This window comes from Mus pahari, chromosome 3 (genome assembly GCF_900095145.1).
Source record: "Mus pahari chromosome 3, PAHARI_EIJ_v1.1, whole genome shotgun sequence".
Lineage (NCBI taxonomy): Eukaryota > Metazoa > Chordata > Mammalia > Rodentia > Muridae > Mus > Mus pahari.
The window spans coordinates 135377357-135395539 of NC_034592.1; the positions used below are offsets into that span (position 1 = coordinate 135377357).

The 18183-nt window shown below is 49.2% G+C and overlaps 1 protein-coding gene across 1 annotated transcript; it reads right to left on the reverse strand.

Annotated features, from left to right (window-relative positions):
- On the reverse strand, window positions 1-6390 carry Pdrg1 (p53 and DNA damage regulated 1). Its single transcript, XM_021194477.2, has 5 exons — window positions 6238-6390; window positions 5066-5141; window positions 3499-3573; window positions 1404-1484; window positions 1-874 (listed from the first exon to the last, which is right to left on the reverse strand). The coding sequence occupies exons 1-5, from the start codon at window positions 6322-6324 to the stop codon at window positions 792-794; spliced, it is 402 nt and encodes a 133-aa protein (XP_021050136.1). The 5' UTR covers window positions 6325-6390; the 3' UTR covers window positions 1-791.
- Between the last annotated feature and the right edge of the window lie 11793 nt (window positions 6391-18183).

Consider the following 18183-nt stretch of genomic DNA (forward strand, 5'->3'; position numbering starts at 1 on the left):
TTGTTTGTTCAGTTAATGTTTATTGAATGGCAAGGACCAGAAGTCAGTTGTGCTCTCATGCCACACTCACACTACGATCTCGAGCCACACTCATACTATGATCTCGAGCCAGCCAGCCAGGCAGGCCCTGCTCTCAGAGGTGGGGACGATACTCCATGTCGAGTCACATCAGGAAGGTTACTGCTTGCCAGCCCTGGGCCAGAACTCTGTAAGGACTTCTATCTCAAGAGCAACCACAGAGGATGACTGGCAGCACCTCTACTACAGAAAGCCAGCAGGAAAAAGGACAGAACTGCAGCAGTAGGGAAATGAATGTGTCTACCCTGCAGCTGGTGAGGAGCACAAGGTTTGCTTCACACAGAAGTGAATAGTCAGTGTCCTGCTTTATTCCAGTTGCCACACACACTGCCTGCGAAAATGCCTCGCTGTGCAGAAAGCTGGAATGAACCTCCCGGTCCGCCTTCCTCTGCCTCCATCCCCGGCCAGGCCCATGTGAACAGCAGGGTACTGTTGAGAAGTGTCGGCTGCAGACATTCTCACATACCCACACACCTACTGATAGCTGCCAGGGTTTGTCAATAGGTCTTGTGTCCAAGCTCTGGTGGCCAGGCCAAGCCCACAGAGCAGACTAAGGGTTCTCTCTTGCACAAAGCAGCCAAGCACTACAGAAAGATTTGTACAGAAGCCACATTCCTGATGCCTGTCCCCTTAAACAGACAATCCTGTCCTTGCAGGTCTCAAGGCTGGGGGTTGGGAAGTCCTGTCACAGGTCCCCCATCCTGCTGTGAGTCTCATCCTTTCAAGATGACCTTGAGGGCTTTAACCTCATCCTGGTTAAGGGGATTCAGGTTAAAACCTTTCAGCTCTGGTTTTCCTGCAAGGAGTAGAAAGTCACGATCAGATCGGGCCCCCTGCTGCCCAACCTACTGCCGACTCTGGAGCCAGGCCCAGGAAAGTGGCTAACACTGCATTTATACTGCCAGCTCAGCCTGAGAGGTACAGGGCTGGGCCACGGATTCTGCACTGCGCAGGCTGATGCAGACCAACACTCCTCCTGGACTAAGAACCTGCACAGTCTTGACTGCTGCCCCGACCTCCAGGTTCCAATCAGACTTGGATCCGAGGTGCTGCTGGGTTCCTCATAAGCTCTGACCTCTGACTCAGGTCTTCTGAGTTCCCCCAGTCCTAGCTACCCTCATACCCGTACCATGCAAGGTCATCCTAGGCAGCTCTCAGTGCCTGGGAAAGGAGCTGTGGCAAGATGAGCTTTAGAACCCTCGATGTCCTATCTCTGAGCTGCTACAGACAACACTGTTCACTTCCCACTGCCCACCTGCTCTGCTCTCTAACATTCTCTCAATGGGTGCCTCCTCCCCCACCTTCCAGCCCCACCAGGCCAATACCTTGGGCTTCAAAGAGGCGGTTAACTTTCACTTTAAGTTGACTCCGCAGCCTTTCTATTTCTTTATCCAGGTGCTCCTGATCTGTAAAAAAGTGCAGCAGGCAGACAGGACAGGAGGTTACGATACAGACAAGGACCCTAGTTTCCACCTAACACCCTTGAGAGTCAAGGCTAAACTCTAGAGGAACACTACCTGCCCAAGTCCCCGAGGTGGCCCAGAACAAGGTCTGTCACTCAAAGAATGCTGGGTGGCTGGCTGCTGGGTGGCTAAGAAACTTTACAAACCCAAGTCCCATCAAGGACCTGTGAAAATGTGGCCTAAGTAGCCAATGGGAGAGCTTGTTGCTCCAGCATAAACTAGTCAGCCACAGTGGATAGGAAGGACCAGCCTAGCATCACCACAGACTACACTGAGGAGTGCTGGCACAAAGACACAGGCACCCTTCAAAGCTTATCAACCAACTGCTGTGAGGGACGTTCTACTGGCCATCAGCTGCCTGCCTGCTCTTCCTTCCTGGTGAAGTAAAGCCCTGACTAGCCATGCTTCCTTCACAGCTTTGGTAATAGATTTCTCATTATAAATAAGAAATTGTTTATAAACTTGTTCAGTCTATATTGATTTGGGAGAAAACTAGAACCCGCATAGATAAGAGATTAGACAACATCAATGGGTCAGCAGGACATACCACCAAATCCTGAACTCAGGCAGTGACCCCTAAGTTTTCACCTATACAGTCAGTCTCTGGCCCATTACCCAAGCACATTGACCCTTAATTTTAAAATAATTCTTAAAATGTATTATTATGTGTCTGGGTGTTTTGCATGTATATTTGTGCACCATGGCATGCCTGGTGCCCACAGAGGCCAGAAAAGGGTGTTGGATCCCCTGGAATTGAAGTCACACCAGCTGTGAACCACTGTGTGCTGACTGGAACTGAACCCTGGTCTTCCGGAAGAGCAGCCAGTACGCTTAATAGGAGACATCTTTCCAACCTGGCCCTTCATTTTAACCACACTATCTTAACCTGAAATTCTGCAGGTTTGTTCTAAGATATCCTGTCTTCAGGAAAGACCACCTTACTGGTCCTTTTGATCCATGTGTTTTCAAGGAGGTGACAGAGAAAACAAGTGTCATCTGTTTTCTCCCAGGCAAGGACCTACCTGCAGCTTCTCCAGAGATTCCAGTCGGTCGTGGTTTTGGAGACCCAAGCAGTACTTTGCCTGCACAAGCTGTGCAGACGATAGAGGTTCACTCTTCCTATACTCCATTTCTTGCAGTGTTGGGAATTAAACCCAGGGCCCTACACAGGCTAGGGAAATGCTCTACCACTAGGCTATGTCCCCAGTCACGCCTCCACTTTCAGCACAGTCTCAGCTGCAGGGGACATGAAAAATAAAAGCTTGCCGGGGTGGTGGCACACACCTTTAATCCCAGCACTTGGAAGGCAGAGGCAGGTGGATTTCTAAGTTCAAGGCCAGCCTAGTCTACAGAGTGAGTTCCAGAACAGCCAGGGCTACACAGAGAAACCCTGTCTTGAAAAACAACAACAACAACAGAAAAAGAAAGAGAAAAAGAACTGGGGTATGGCTCAGTTGGTAGGAGTGCTTGCTCTGCAAGTGAGGACTGAATCTCCAGGACACATGGCTGAGTGTACCTATAATCCCAGCACTAGGGGACAGAGGGAGGCAGATGCAGAGAGCGTGCAGGCCAACCAATGTAGCCAAAGAAGTTGGGTGACCCCACTTCAAAGTAGTAAGTAGGGTGGAACACGCCAAAGGAGGACACCTGACTTCCTATTCTGACCTCTGCATGTACATACCCATTGACACACACACCAAACCACATCACACAGACACACACACAGACTCATGCAAAACTTCACTTATCCACAACCCTTTACAGCTATGGATGGCCTTGGCCAATGAGATTTTGGTAGAGAGTGATCTTATTTTCAACAGAAAGCAAAGGCCTCATATGGAAAAAGCCCTTTGTCTTTCCCCAGCATGATACACAGTTTTGGTTCTCATTGCTGGATTATGACCCAGGAGTGCTGGGGAAGGTAGCATGTCCTTGACCCATCTCCAGGACACCTTACCTTTCTGGATCATTTCCTTCGTCTTAGTGTGAGGCATTTTGATGAACATGTTCCCAAAGCAAACCATCACGTCTTCTGAAACAGCAAACAGACATTTCTTCATCGTGTTCTGTCTTTTCTTTTTGAAGCCCTATCATCTGACAGGCATGACTGTGCTAAGAACACAGCAGAGCAGTTCACGCTCTCGTGGGACTCACGTCATAGCAAAGGTGGGGAATGACAAGGTTGGTTTTTTCCACATACTGCCAAGAACATCCATGAAAAATTATACTGACAACTTTGGCATTTTTGTTTCTTTAAAAAACAAAATAAAACACAGAAATACTGTAAGAAAATGTTTTCATTACAATCCCAGGTGTGGGCTCTGGGGCTCCATCAGACTGTCCACAGCAGCTGACTATGATTTGCCTCATGCTCTGGTATGATTTGGCCAGCTGCAGATAGTTTCTTCCAGTGTGTGATTTTTGGAATTCTGAGGACTTTTGAGAGGGTGAAACATTGCTAGGGCCCTGAGAGGCAGGGTTGTTGGTCACAATTTTTAAAGTAGACATATGCAAAGAAAAAACAAGAAATTAGATATCCTGAAGACGAAGATCAAACTTGCCCCAAGGACTCAATGCCCCTAAGCAGTAGGAAGTGGTCTAATGATAACGCTGCCCCCTTTCCAACCCCAGACTTTATTCAGGGAGTGTTTTCCTTTCCCCTCTATCCCTTTTTCTCTCTTATCTAGTGTTAGAGGGTTGAAAAGGTGGAAGAAAAGGGGTGGAGAAGGGTGGAAGAGAGAAGAACCCATAGAATAGCAAAAGGAGCAGTTATTTAAAAACAAACAAACCAAAGCTGTTTAAAAGTGCTAGAAGCATCAGAGGACAGATTCATTACGTGGATGTGACATCCAGGCCAAGACCTGAGGAATGCGAGGACATCTCACCTATAGACATGTGGGAAAACAGAGCCAGGCAGACAACCAAGGGGCTGTGAGTGTGTGGGGCTGGGTCACGTGGAGTCTCACAGAACAGCTCTGGGTCTCACTCAGTTGAGATAAGCCAGTGGAAGGTCACATGTCAGTGCTCTTCACTATGGCCAGAATGCTGCCACCTTCCCAGAATGCTTCACGTTGTCCCCTGCTTGCTCATGCAACCAGCCACAGCCACCTGGCCTCATCTACCAAGCCCTATCTCTTTCCTCCAAGACAGTCACAACACCCACCCATGGCCAACTCCATCTTTAGCTTTCTCACAATTTTCAGTTGTGTGTTTATGCTGCTTTTCCTCATGTGGAACATAAGGGCAGAGCTACTGCTTTTAAGTGTGCTGAGCACTCTCTGTACCCGCCATCAGTGAGTGATGAGCTAATGGACTGTCACTGAAGTGAGCAGCTAAGATTCTGAGTCACAGCATATGTCTGACCTGCAACGCTTGCTCGTTCTTCTCCACAAGCTGTCTAAGTTTCCCACGAGGGTGAGTCACACAGTCCCAGCCTCCTGCCTGGTCTTTACCAGGGATAATGAAGTCCTTCAGAAGTCAACTGAACTGGCTTCCAGGGCTTCAGTAAGGATGTCACAACTTACCAGAGACACTCAGGTCCTTCTGTAGGGCCCTCAGGCCCTCGCGGTTCTGATTCCTCTTGGTGTCTAGGTCTACAATCTGAAAACAGGAGCAGATAGGAACTCAGCTGCCTCCGGCCCCAATCTGAAGAGACAAGGTATCATTTCTGGCTAAGTTCCCATGTCTTGCCTAACATGGAGGTCTCAGGTGTGAACGTGCTTCTTTACCCACTCAGCTTCCAGCTCCTCTGCTTCTACAGAAACTTCCTTCCTCCAGAGAAGGTGCTAGGGAAATGTCTGCAGATGTAATCATTTTGTGTCATCCAGTCAACCTTGAGAGTATACCAGGGTCACCAGGAAGTTAGCTGAGTGTCTCCTCTAGACAGTGACTATTGACACGCTCTTGTTAGGTAACTCTGACAGTCTCACCAGACACTCAAATACTGGACTGGAGAAGCTGTGGCACGGTACCACTATGACAACTACTCAAAGAGGTGACATCTGGGGCTGCAGCTAGTGAACCACGAAGCCTTCTCAAATATAGACCACAAAGAATCATTAGGGCCATTATGACTGCGTTTGAAGACCCATCAAGTATATGCCTCACCCCATCACTACCATCTGGTCTAAATCTAGATCATCTGCACCACCTGAATGGTTCCCGGAACTCTAGGAAGCAGCCAGAGAGAGGCATTTAACATCCAAATGCACGCCTATAATCCCAGAACTCAGGAGACTGACGAGGATAGACCACGGATTGTTCAAGGCTATCCTAGATAACACAGTAAGCCCTCTAAAGTTTAGAGTCCAAAGCAACCGATCCCCAGCGCGAACTCCCTTTAGGAACTAACCACTTACCGCAGAAACAGAACCAAGTATCCCTTTCGGGTCTACGAGGCCCTCAACCCCTCACTCCGGCGCCGGACACCCACACACCTACACACCAGCGTATTGCCCAGACACATGCCGCCCATGTCTCAGCAACCTGATTCACGATGGGCCAGGGACTGCGTTTGGAAAGTGGTGTCAGGGAAGCCGCCCGCAGACGGTAAGAATCCAGGGGACCAGCAATGACCGGGCAGGGTGAAAGGAAGGCGACTGCCCAGCACAGAACTGGCGCTCGCTCCGCGCCAGGCCGCTAAGACCAGCGACGCCGCGCACTTGCGTAGGGCGCTCGCGGCCGCCGCGTCTCTCACCTGCCGCTTGTCCGACAGCACGGCCTCCGCCAGCTCCTCCACTTCGACCAGGTACCGCAGCACCCGCTCCGCCTCGGGGGACAGCATGGTGCCACGCACCTCTTCTGACACACCGCGACAGCTTCACCTCGGCTCCTTCCGCGCACGCGCTGTTCTGGGACTTCCGGCACGCCTGCGCAGTGAAAAGAGCATGCGCCTCCGCGGGGCTCCAGAGGGGCGGGGCAGGCTTTGGGAGCGGGGCAGGTGCGCCCCCTGCAGGCTGTGAAGGAGCAACACAACGCGCTGCCCATTTCCCTCTCTTCAAAGGGTTCCTGGGCACACACCGCGTACCAGATTGGGTGTCAGGATCGAGGCTGCAAATAAAACATCCCGACTCTAGGAACGTCGTCTCATTGGAAAACAACGAACACTGAAGGCAAAATAATTACACATTATGGAAGGTAGTGATAAGGACTTTGGAGACACCGAGATCATAAAGTCCGGTTTAACGACGCCCAGAAACTGAGTGTGGCAGAGAGACCCATATTTTAATCCACGACGTTTTCAGCTTCCAGTTTGTAAATAATGGGTGATAGAAATTCCCCTCACTCGCTCTCTTTCTCTCTCCCCAGAAGAAGGAAAGGACACAGTAATCATGTTAAATTGCACCTGGCTGCAACATTTGTTGAATCTAATGTCCACAGTAGCAAGCCGAGATTCACAGAAGGAGCTGGAAACTGTCCAGGATGAGCAGTGGAGTGTCAGTAAGAGCTTAAGAGTGAATTAGGATCCAGGAATTCCCAGAGGAGAGGTTGTGTGTGTGTGTGTGTGTGTGTGTGTGTGTGTGTGTGTGTGTTGTGTGTGATGACTGCCAGACAGAACCGGAGGGGTCCCCCAATATTGCAAAGCTGGAGACTCAGACGCAAGGCCTGGGAGTTTCTGCCTCACCAATCCTCTTTTGTGTTTCCGTGTGCGGAACTGGAATTACCCCAGTGCTCTACCACTGAGCTATATCTCATCTATTTTCGTGTGTGTGTGTGTGTGTGTGTGCATTGTACTAGTGTAAGGGTGCTCTGTGCTCCTGCAGGCACAAGCAGAAGCCAGACAGAGTAGGGTGTCAGGTGTCTCTCCCTGGTATTCTCACCTTATTGTCTTGAAATAGGGCCTCTCGTTGAAACAGAAGCTCACTTTTGGGCTAGGCTTGCTAGACATTGAGCTCTCTGGATCTGCCTGTTGCTGTTTGTCGTTGCTCATACAACCATGTCTGGATTTTTCTGTAGGTGCTTGGGATTCAAACTCAGACCCTCATTCTTGCAAAGTGAACACTCCTCACTCACGGAACCACCTCCTCTAAGGCCCAACTCTGAGGTTCACTTTTTAGTCTCCTTTATTAGACTCTGGGTAACTTAGCCCATTCATATTCTTTGCCTCACTTGAATTTCACGGCCACTTTTGTATAGCCAGGAGTATGCCTGTTTAATTTTATAGCTTCAGGCTGAGGCTGAGAGAAGGGCTAATCAGGCACAGACTCCCCGGGGTGGAGGGGTGCTGGTCTCTCTCTCATAACTATCTATGGACATTGACAAACTGTGCCTCACAAAGCCCGGAAACACCTCCTTCTTGTCTGGCTTGGGGCTACCTTCAATTCCTAGAGACGGAGACAGTTTCCTCTGCAGCTGCGTGGTGTGGGGATGGAGGAAGCTTCATTAAGGATTCCTCATAGAGGGTGAATTTGTCGCCAAACCCAGGATGTTTTGTGTAAACACCTTCTGGTTCAGAAATGCAGGCACAAGCCCTGTGAAGGAAGTTGGGGTGTTTGCCAAAGGAAAAATGAGTCTTCCAGTAATCCCTGGGGACTGGACTCTAGTTCTGCATCATCTCTCCACCTTGGGGCCAAAGATGGCTGGAAAAACTGACACCTCTGACCCCTTCTGGGTGGGCCTGCATGGAGAGAAGTTAAGAAAGGTTCCATGTTAAATTTCTTGGCTCCTACTGACCCTCGGGGGCCACATCTGGTCACTGGATATTGAAGAGAAGGTCACACACATCCCCAAGGGTCAAGATGAACAGATCTGAACTCTGGGATATCTCTGATATTACCTAACTATTCATGTCACAAAAATGTAGCAATTTCCCAGGCTCAGAGATTCGTGCAAAGGCAGGTGTGATGCTTGCCTTTGGGCTGGGGAAGCAGGAGAGTGGACCATCGACAGGGCTATAACCAAATGCATCCCGAGTCAAGTGCAGGTACGTGTTGTCAGGTTCCCCATCGGTGCAAGGTGGACAGGGAGAGATGCAGGAGCTGTTTGGGATAAGGCAGTTAGGGAGGGCTTCTCTGAAGAGGTGGCATTGGAACAGATGAGGGAGGAGGTAAGAGGGTGAGCCATGAGGGTATTTGGGTGAGGTGAGACAGCACTGCAGGTAGAGGACACAGCAAGTGCAATGACCCTGATCCAGACCTGTAACCTGTGACCTGTGACCTGTGACCTGTGACCTGTGACCTGTCTCTGCTCACTGAGGCAGGGTCAGTGGCAGGTACCAGGCAAGGTTGGTCAGCAGTGGAATGAAGCCCTAGGAAGAGGAGGGAGGGATGACTGATCTCGTCCCCCGCATCTTTACTTCTCTGTGGGGTCGCCAGTGATGCTCCTCATGTGGGGCTGCTGCATCCATCCACATAAGAGAAGGGTCCCTGGACCAGGGGGATGTGGGTTCTCAGGATATTTGCACACACTAGCCCTTAACCTGGTTTGATTTTCTGCCAGCCCCCTTTGCTACTGCTGCCATGACACATCTCCACTTGTCATATCTCCCCTCTGTGTTGTGTGTCCCCACCTCTGCATCTCTCTCTCTCTCTCTCTCTCTCTCTCTCTCTCTCTCTCTCTCTCTCTCTCTGCATTAGCTTCTTGAAATGGAGTTTGTGAATGGAAGTTACCAGAGAGAAGTCATACCTACTTTAAAAAATTGATTGACTGATTCAAACTTTGTGATTGTAGAGAGTTGGAATGTTGCAGATTCAGAACTGAATTATCATGTTCTGTCTTTGTTCCTCTTTCTAACCATTCCTTGCCCACCTCTGTGGCCTATTTTGGGGGGGGGCTATCAAATAAAAAACCTTTGAAATATATTTTAAGTAGACCAATAGATACCACACCACCCAACTGCTAAGGATGTCAGCAGATAGCATCTAAAACCTGTAACAGCTTTCCCCATTTTGCCATTCTTTGTCTAACTTCAGTCCCACCAACGTATTTAACACATGGATTGAATTTTACTTTTGTTTTGTTATGTGACTAATAAGAGCTCATGTCACTTGGGCTGGGCTTGGTGTCTCCTGCCTTTAATTTCAGCACTCTGTGAGTTCAAAGCTGTCCTAGGAAGCACAGAGCTTTCTGGGCCAGCCAGGTTGGTACAGTGAGACCCTGTCTCAGAAACAAGCAGACAACAGAGTAACTCATGTAACTTTTGTCCACAGTGGAGCGGTCATCTGAGGTAAGCTGAGTCTGTGTTTGGGGCGATGGGATCTCATAGTTGGTGGCTCAGGATAAACTCTCTTATTCCCTTTGAGATGACAGCGGGGCTGGAGAGATGGCTCAGCCGTTAAAGGCTAGGCTCACAACCATAAAATATAAGAGATGACAGCGAAGTTTGCCCTGGCAGGACCTTGGCTGTCCAGTTCCCTGCTGTATCTCTAGACCAAGGCTCAGTTGGTGATTATGGGATGAATGTGAGGGTGGACTTTCTGAACCCTGGCACATGAAAGATGAGCAGAGCCAGCTCAAGGTAACTAGCTTGCTAACCCAGCTGGTAAGTCCAGGCTGGGCGGCCACGTGGCTGGTGTATTGTAGAGGCAATTACAGCTCCAGGACAGTAACCTTATCCCTCCTTCTTGTTTTGTTTGGAGACGGGGCTTATCTGTGTAGCCATGGCTGACCTGAAACTTGCTCTGGCCTTAAACTCAGAGATCTGCCTGCCTCTGCCTCCCAAATGCTGGGATTAAAGGTGTGCGCCACCATCGCCCGGCCTTCTTCTGTTCTTTCTTAACCTAAAGGTTCCACCTGGTCACACTTGGGGCCACCCCCAGTTTGAACCACATCCATTTAGAGGGTATGACTCTTCAGTCTTGGTGTTTGTGGACTGCAGCCAATAGCAATAGTGTTCTACCCATTCCTTGGAGACTCTGTATGTTCAATGATAGCACCCACAACTCTCCTCGGGACGTATGGTCCTCAGGCTACTGCAGAAGGCTAGGTAGAACCTGCCTTCCTAGCTAAGGCCATCACTTGGGACTTGGAGGCCTGTCCTTTTGAATGAGGTGAGGGATGGGGGCCGGTGCATCCGTATCTAGCTTACAGATGGAGCCCCCCTAAACAGCAGGCAGATGAAGCTGCCATCTGTGCCTCTGGCTGAGATCACAGCCATAATGGACTTCTGTCTGTCTCCCTGATTGCTTCATGCTTTAAAATCCTCCATGACTCTCACTCACTCCTTAGCCTACCCCCCACATCACCCACCCACCCACCACCACTGTAACAGAGAAGTCAAGAGGTATTGTTTTGTTTTTGAAGATGGTCATATAGTCCCAGCACTCAGGAGGCTGAGGCAGGAGGATCATGAAGAATTCAAGGCCAGTCTGGGATACAGAGAAGGTGGGGTGGGGTACCCCATTCTTGCCAGCACTTCTGGACAGCTTTCTCTGCTCCTTTGTCCTGTGTACTCTACTTTACTTAGGGTGTCACCTGTCCATCTCCCTGAGCCAGAGAGGAGACTTTGGGAGGCCATGAACTACTGTTAAGTCCCAGAACCATATATGGCTCAGAGTAGGCAACTCAGCAATGATTCAGATGAATGAGTGAGGTGACGAATCAGAACTGTAACCAAGGCTCCTAACCCTGTGCTGAGATGCTAAGGTTGGGAGCAGGAAGAGGCACAGCCTACCAGGCACTGTTGATGAAGGGAATGATGGGTGAGACACTCTGGAGGGTTTTGAGCAACCATGGGCATGATGAGGTGAGCCTGGGAGAGACCCCTCTGTCTCTGGTGGGATGATAGGCTGAGGCGGGGGGGGGCAAGTGGTCATCTGAACTATGATTGGTGTATTGTTAGGGGTGGGAGGTTGATATCCAACCCTTGACGAGGTGACCAGCTGCAGCTGCACTGGGGAGTGGAGAGTCCAGCAGAGCTCTGTATCAGCCTCCGAATGCTCCAGACAGCTTGGGTGGCTGCCTCACCAGCTCGGGTCCATGGCTAGTCCAGGTGCCCACACCCCTGCGCTCGCCCTGAATGTGAGTTGCTGGCCTGGGTGGTCCCCGGCTCCTCCCTCTCCTTCCTCTGTGGGTTTGGCAGGTGGGAGAGAGGCCTTCCTTCCTCTCCCCCCATGACCCAGAGCATAATCCCTTTCATTCATGTGTCTCTCCCGTGCCCTTGCTTCATCCTCCCACGTCCCTGGATAATGCAGAAATATGATTCCCATTGGGCAGATGAGGACATTAAGGCCAGGAAAGAGGGTGGGATTCCCCCCGAGGTCATGCAGCCAGATGGAGACACCAGGTGGGGGCATGTCTCCAATTCCCCCTGCATAGATTTTCACCGGGCAACAGATGGCTCTGTGGCTTGACTTGAAACATCTTAAATGACCCCAAAAGTGTGTAAGTCCAGAACAAATTGCAGGCCTCAGGGAGCAAATCTTTACTATGAACTCAATACTAAATTTATTCTGTTAAAGTCTGTGATTATAACCTAACAGCTGTCTTCAGGACGGAAACTTACATGCTGAGCAAGCACCCTACCGCTGAGCTATAGCTTTCTACTTTTTATTTTGAGAGTAGGTCTAACTAAGAGGCTCAGGCTAGCCTTGAACTCACTGGACAGCCCAGACAGACCTTGCACTTAGGATCCCGCTCTTACCATCCTGGGTAACATTGATCAGTTGAGATTGTGGATCCTAATGAAGTCCGGCTTAGATCCACCTTTACACAGGTTCTGAGGATGGGATTCAGGCTTGTGTAGCAAACACCTTCCTTCACCTTCCGAGTCACCTCGCCAGTCTGCGTATGTCCATCTTCTGCGGCTTGCCACTGGCAATGGCTCTGAGTATTGTGGTTACTGCTCTCATAGGCAGGCATCTGAGGTGCTTCCAGTTGTGAATTATAGGAAGCACTGGTACAATGGTGCTCTATAGGCTCCCGCATCTGATGCATCTGATTGCTCTTTGAAAGGGTTAGAAGGAATAGGAGGTGTGGCCTTGTTGGAGGAAGTGCGTCTTTGGAAGTAGGCCCTGGATTTTCAAAAGCCCTTGCTAGGCCCAGTCAGTCTCTATCTTTCTGCTGCTTGTGGATCAGGTTGCAGAATTTCTAGTTACTTCTCTAGCACCATGCTAGCCTGCGTGCCACAATGCTCCCACCGTGATGACAATGAACTAAGCCTCTGAAACTGTAATCAAGGCCCAACTAAATATTATATACATCTCTCTCTCTCTCTCTCTCTCTCTCTCTCTCTCTCTCTCTCTCTCTCTCTGTGTGTGTGTGTGTGTGTGTGTGTGTGTGTGTGTGTGTGTGTGTGTGTGTGTGTGTGTGTGTGTGTGTGTGTGTTGTTTGGGTCACAGTACCTCTTCACACCAATAGAAAAGTGACAAAAACATCCCTAATGGCAGGCCTCATGGTCCTTGTCTTTCCGCATCTTTCTCCACTCTTCTTGGGTCTAGGTCCTCAAAGGTACCTCCCACTGTACCCATACTTTCTTAGGTTATGCACCCTGTCTGGAATGTTCTTTGCTTTTCTTATTCGATGGTGTTTACACTTCCCTTGGACACACACACACACACACACACACACACACACGCACACACTGAGCCATCAGGTCAACACACAGCAGGTTTCGGTCTCACTTGTGCCTCCCCCACTTTCCCTGTTTTGGACAAGGCCTTCTTCCCTCATGTGTTTGGTATTCTCACCAGGACAGAAGCCATATAGAACATGGATTCCAGGAACTTCCTCTCAGGGGTCAAGGACCTCAGAGTGGGCTCCAGAAAGCTGAGCATGACCACAGCCTAGAAATCCTGAAGGGAGTTAAGGACCCAGCTTGTTGCTTTGTGTTGGGATAGGGTCCCAAGCTGGCCTCAAACTTGATGTGTAGCTGAGGGTAACCTTGAACTTCTGATCTTGCCTTCTCCCCCCAGAGATTACAGATATGCCTATTTTCCAGAGTGCTGGGGATTGAGCCCAAGGCTTTTGCATGCTAGAGAAATAGTCTAACAAATGAGCTGAGCTATATCCTCAGCCCCAGGACCCAGGGTTTTTTTTTCCTCTCTCTCCTTCTTCTCTTCCCTTTCCTCTCCTCCCCTTTTACTCTCACGGGTAGCCTTTCTTCCACTGGGGGAAGGATGGAATGTAAGGGTCAAGGTGGGAGTCAACCCTCTGTGAACTGGGTGTTGGTGTTAACGACAATGCCTGTGGGTATGGACACTGTGCTGGGACCTGGAGGCCCAGTGGTGTATGGGAGAAGACCATGCTCAGCTCTGTGGGCTTTCAGCCACAAGCATCCTGTGGTTGGCATTTATTCATGTGCCATTTCCTAATTGTGAAAATGCTCAAACAAAATCTCACAGTCCAGTGAGATTGCGTAGAGGGTCCTAAATTAAATCTAGGGTGGAGTAAGGCTTCTTGAGAAAGTGACATTTAAGCTGAGATCTTAGGATAACTAGAAATAAACTAGGCAAAGGAAGGGTGTGGAGATGGGGCTGGGTGATGCTCAAAGCTGTGTGAACGGGTTCAGACTGCGGCTTGGCCCGGGAGACTCCATTTATACAAGTCGCATTTGGCTGCACTTGACAGTATCCAAGGTAGGATGACTCTGCATCTTGGTTATTTACACAGACACCACCACAGCGTAGCACCAGGCACGAGGCTCAGACCCCACTGCTGTGAGGAACCATACCTGAGGCACAGACCTCATCACTGTGAAGCACCAGCCATGAGGCTTAGACTGAGAACATACTCCTCCGGAGAGAGGTGCCACCTAAAACCTTACAGAGTAGACTGAGAACATATGGGCGCGTGGGTGTATCAAAACCGCATCAGAAAAACCAAGCCTGAGCACTTACTGAATATACCAAAGATGAAGGATGCAGCACTCTCACTGGACCCCATAAAGAAAAGAACATCTAACCTCCAGAGGATGATTGCTCACTCTTCCACCTGTTATCTGACCACCTGGTGCTTACATGCTGTGTGTGTGTGTGTGTGTGTGTGTGTGTGTGTGTGTGTGTGTGTATCTGTCGGTCGGTCTGTCTGTCTCTGTGTCTGTCTCTCTCTCTCTCTGTGTATCTGTATGACGTGTAATATGTGTTCTGAGAATTAATATTAGTAATTAGGATCAGAGTAAAAGAATCTCTGGTTGACAGACAGCAAGGAAAACTGGGATAACCTGGTAAATGGCAGTCAAATCTATCAACATAGCCGGCAAATTTATTGTTAGTCAATAAATTCTGACATTGTGGAAAGACACACACATGTCCACCTATGCTTCTGACATAGCATTCTCATAACAGAGAGGTTATGGGTGGGGGTAGGTGACGTCATGAAGTGCCTCGGCAAGAGAAAAAAGTAATGGGCAAGGCACTGTGGCAGGAGGGAACTTGGATGAGGCTAGTATGGGTAGAGACAATGGTGTAGGAGAGACTGAAGGGTCAGATAGGGGCTAGGCCACAGTGAAGGGCCTGAGGGACAGAGAGGAATTAGCAGTGGGCACAGCCACTGAACAAATACTTACTGAATGTTTACTGTCAAGCAGGGGCTGTGCTACATCACCAGCCAAGTCTCCCTAGGGTGTGTACATCAAGCATATGAGGAATCAGAGAGCCCCCGATGTGTGGGGAGCCTGCTGAGCACTTTCCATCACTTTGCCCTTGGGTCCTCACAACCATATAAAGTAGGGGACCCTTGCAATTGAAGTGGAAAGCTGAGATCAAGCACAGTGGAACGTCTGTCCATCCACATGGATTCTGAAATGTTACCCAAGTCCCGAGGTCCATGATCCATTCCCAGCCACCGTATCGAAGGAAAACTGGAAAACAAAGGATGATGAAGGGTGTGGGTGCAGTCACATGGCTGTAATCCTGGTGCTTTGCAGGGCAGAGGTGGGAGGCTTGGCATGAGTTCAAGGCTAGCCTGGTCTGTATAGTGAGTTCTAAGCCAGCTAGGGCTATACCGTGAGTCCCTGATGAAGCTACTGATGCATGAAGGATATTTATTTATTTATTTATTTATTTATTTATTTATTTATTTATTTTTGGTTTGTCAAGACAGGGTTTCTCTGTGTAGATCTAGCTGTCCTGGAACTCACTCTGTAGACCAGGCTGGCCTTGAACTCAGAAATCTGCCTGCCTCTGCCTCCCAAGTGCTGGGATTACAGGCATGTGCCACCACTGCCTGGCTATTTATTTATTTATTTAGACATGATCCAAAGAGAGAAAATCTAGTTCTGTCCTTTTCTGTAATAGTGTTACAACTTCAGTGAAAGAGGAAATAAGGATTGGGGGCTGGAAAGACGGCTCAGCAGTTAAGAGCACTGGCTGCTCTTGCAGAGGCCCTGGGTTTGATACCCAGAACCTGCATGGCAGCTCACAACCATCTAGAAGTCCAAATCTTGGGTACCTGATGTCCTCTTCTGACCTCCTCAGGCACCGGGCACCCACACAGTACACTGACATATATGCAGGGAAAATACCCATATGTGTAAAATAGAATAATAAAATAAAATAAAATGATGATCATAAAGAAAAAAGGGAAACAAGGGCAGGGAAGGTTCACGCCTATAATCTCAGCACTGAGGCAGGAGGATGACTCAGTAACTTGAGGCCAGTTTGAACTACAAAGTGAGACCATGTTGCAAACAAAGCAAAATTGATCAAACAAAACCTGGGAAATAGCCACATGGAGGGTTAGCTGGGCATCAGCTGCGTGCACTCGCTCTGCGCTGGACCAGGGTTTCAGCCTGTTGCATCTCAGCACGGGGTCTCTTAGAGACCCTTCTACTCATCGGGGTCCACTCTTTTAGGCTCTCTGCAGCAGTGTTACAGGAAGACTCAGTGAAATCCCTTGTAAAGGGCCTTTTACAGGCAACCTCTTTCATGCTGTTGTCCAGAGGATAGACTGGAGCAGTCCCCAAAGAGAGCATCTATCAAACCCAGAAGCATTCATATCATTCAATCCACAGACCTATAACTAGAAATTTATTCTAATAGATATCCAAAATGCTGTGCCCATCAAGGCTCTGGTATATTGTCACATGATGGAAGTCACTCAGTTGCCCATCATTTAAGAGATGGATGACGTGGGTTACAGGACATCCAGTGGAATTCTGGCCACTAGGAGAGAGAATGTTTCGCTCGCCATGCAGTGGAACCTAGCAGGCTATGAAAATGCTGTCAGTGGGGAAAGGCGCTGCATGGGACTGGATATAGTTCAGTGTCTGTTTGTTTTTAAATGGTGTGGGTGGCTATGGAGGAGGTAAGTGAACACTTAAAGAACAAACTGCAAAACTTTAATCTCAACCCTGGGGAGGCAGATGCAAGTGGGAATCTGTGGTGTCAAGGCCAGTCTGGTCTACCTAGCAAATTCCAGGCCAGCCAGAGTTGCATAATGAAACCCCGTCTTCTCAAAGGAGAAGGTGGAATGGATGGAGTTCAGTTGACAGAGTGCTTGCCCGGCATGCAGGAGTCCCTGTGTTCAATCCTCAGAACTCAAGAGGTGAAAGCAGAAGGAACAGAAGTTTAAGATTGTCCTAGGCTACACAGTGAGTCTGAGACTAGCCTGGGCTACGTTAGAGCTTGTCAAAAACAAAATACTCTCATACCATTGGCTGCCTCTGGAAAGGAGCTGGAAGCTGGAGAACAGGGCAGGAGAAACCTTTCCCAATGTATCCCTTTGTGTCTTTTGGTTTTGGCCATGCAGACATACTAAGAATTCAGTGAATAAATGAAGATTTCTGTGTTTATTTAAGTGACTCTCAGATCCTACAAAGAAGAGCAAGACACTGAAATGAGGAAGACACCCTAAGATGGCTAAACTGAGGAACAGGCTGTCACCATAATGATAGTCCTTCCCCCCTTCTTGCTGCAGCTGAGCCTGCTAGCTCCCCCAAGTCTTGAGTACTCAATGTACAATAATCCAGGCATGCAGGCATTCCAGTATGTACCAGGAACAACTTCCTGTGTATCATAACCAGGTAGTAACATAAGCAATGAATGAAAAAATAAGGTGGTTAGGGGACCAGTTGTAGGGTGAACAACAAAATGTCCTGTGAAGCCAGGCATGGTGGTATACGTCTATTATTCCAGCACCGGGAAGGGTGTGGCTGAGGGCAGGGAAAACCCCCCTGAACAGGCCACACATCTTAGAGAAAAGGCAAAGGCTTGTAACAAAAGCCCAGGAGAGGGAGCAGACAGGGTGGTTAAGAGCCAGGAACTCTGGGGGGAGTAGCTCGGGGGGGGGGGATACCTCACCCAGCTAGCATACATGAGGCTTGTGTTTAATATTCAGCACCAAGTAGAAAAACAATTGAAAGGAAATAAAAGGAACAGCAAGCAGCCTGTGTGGCTGGAACAGGGCAAGTGAGAGGAAGATGGTAAGAGATGAAGCTGATGAGGGAGAGGAGAGATGGGCAGGACAGAGATGCTCACAGGCTGAGGACTATCCACAGTGAGGTAGGGAAGAGTCCGAGGGCCCTCAGGAGACATGGGGTCTGATCGCATTTCCCTGTTACAAGCTTTCTCTGACTTAGAGAAGAGATTGGACCTCAGCAATATGCTCCAGGGAGGAGGCTGGGTCAACCTGGCAGCCAGGAAATATGTAACAAGGTCTTGAGGTGGGGAATGGGGCTGGGAGCAGTTTGTCTCCCTGTCTATCCAAAGATGCTGAAGGAGATGCTCCTTAAAGGTCTTGCTGGGACTGGCACTTGGTTACCCCAGGA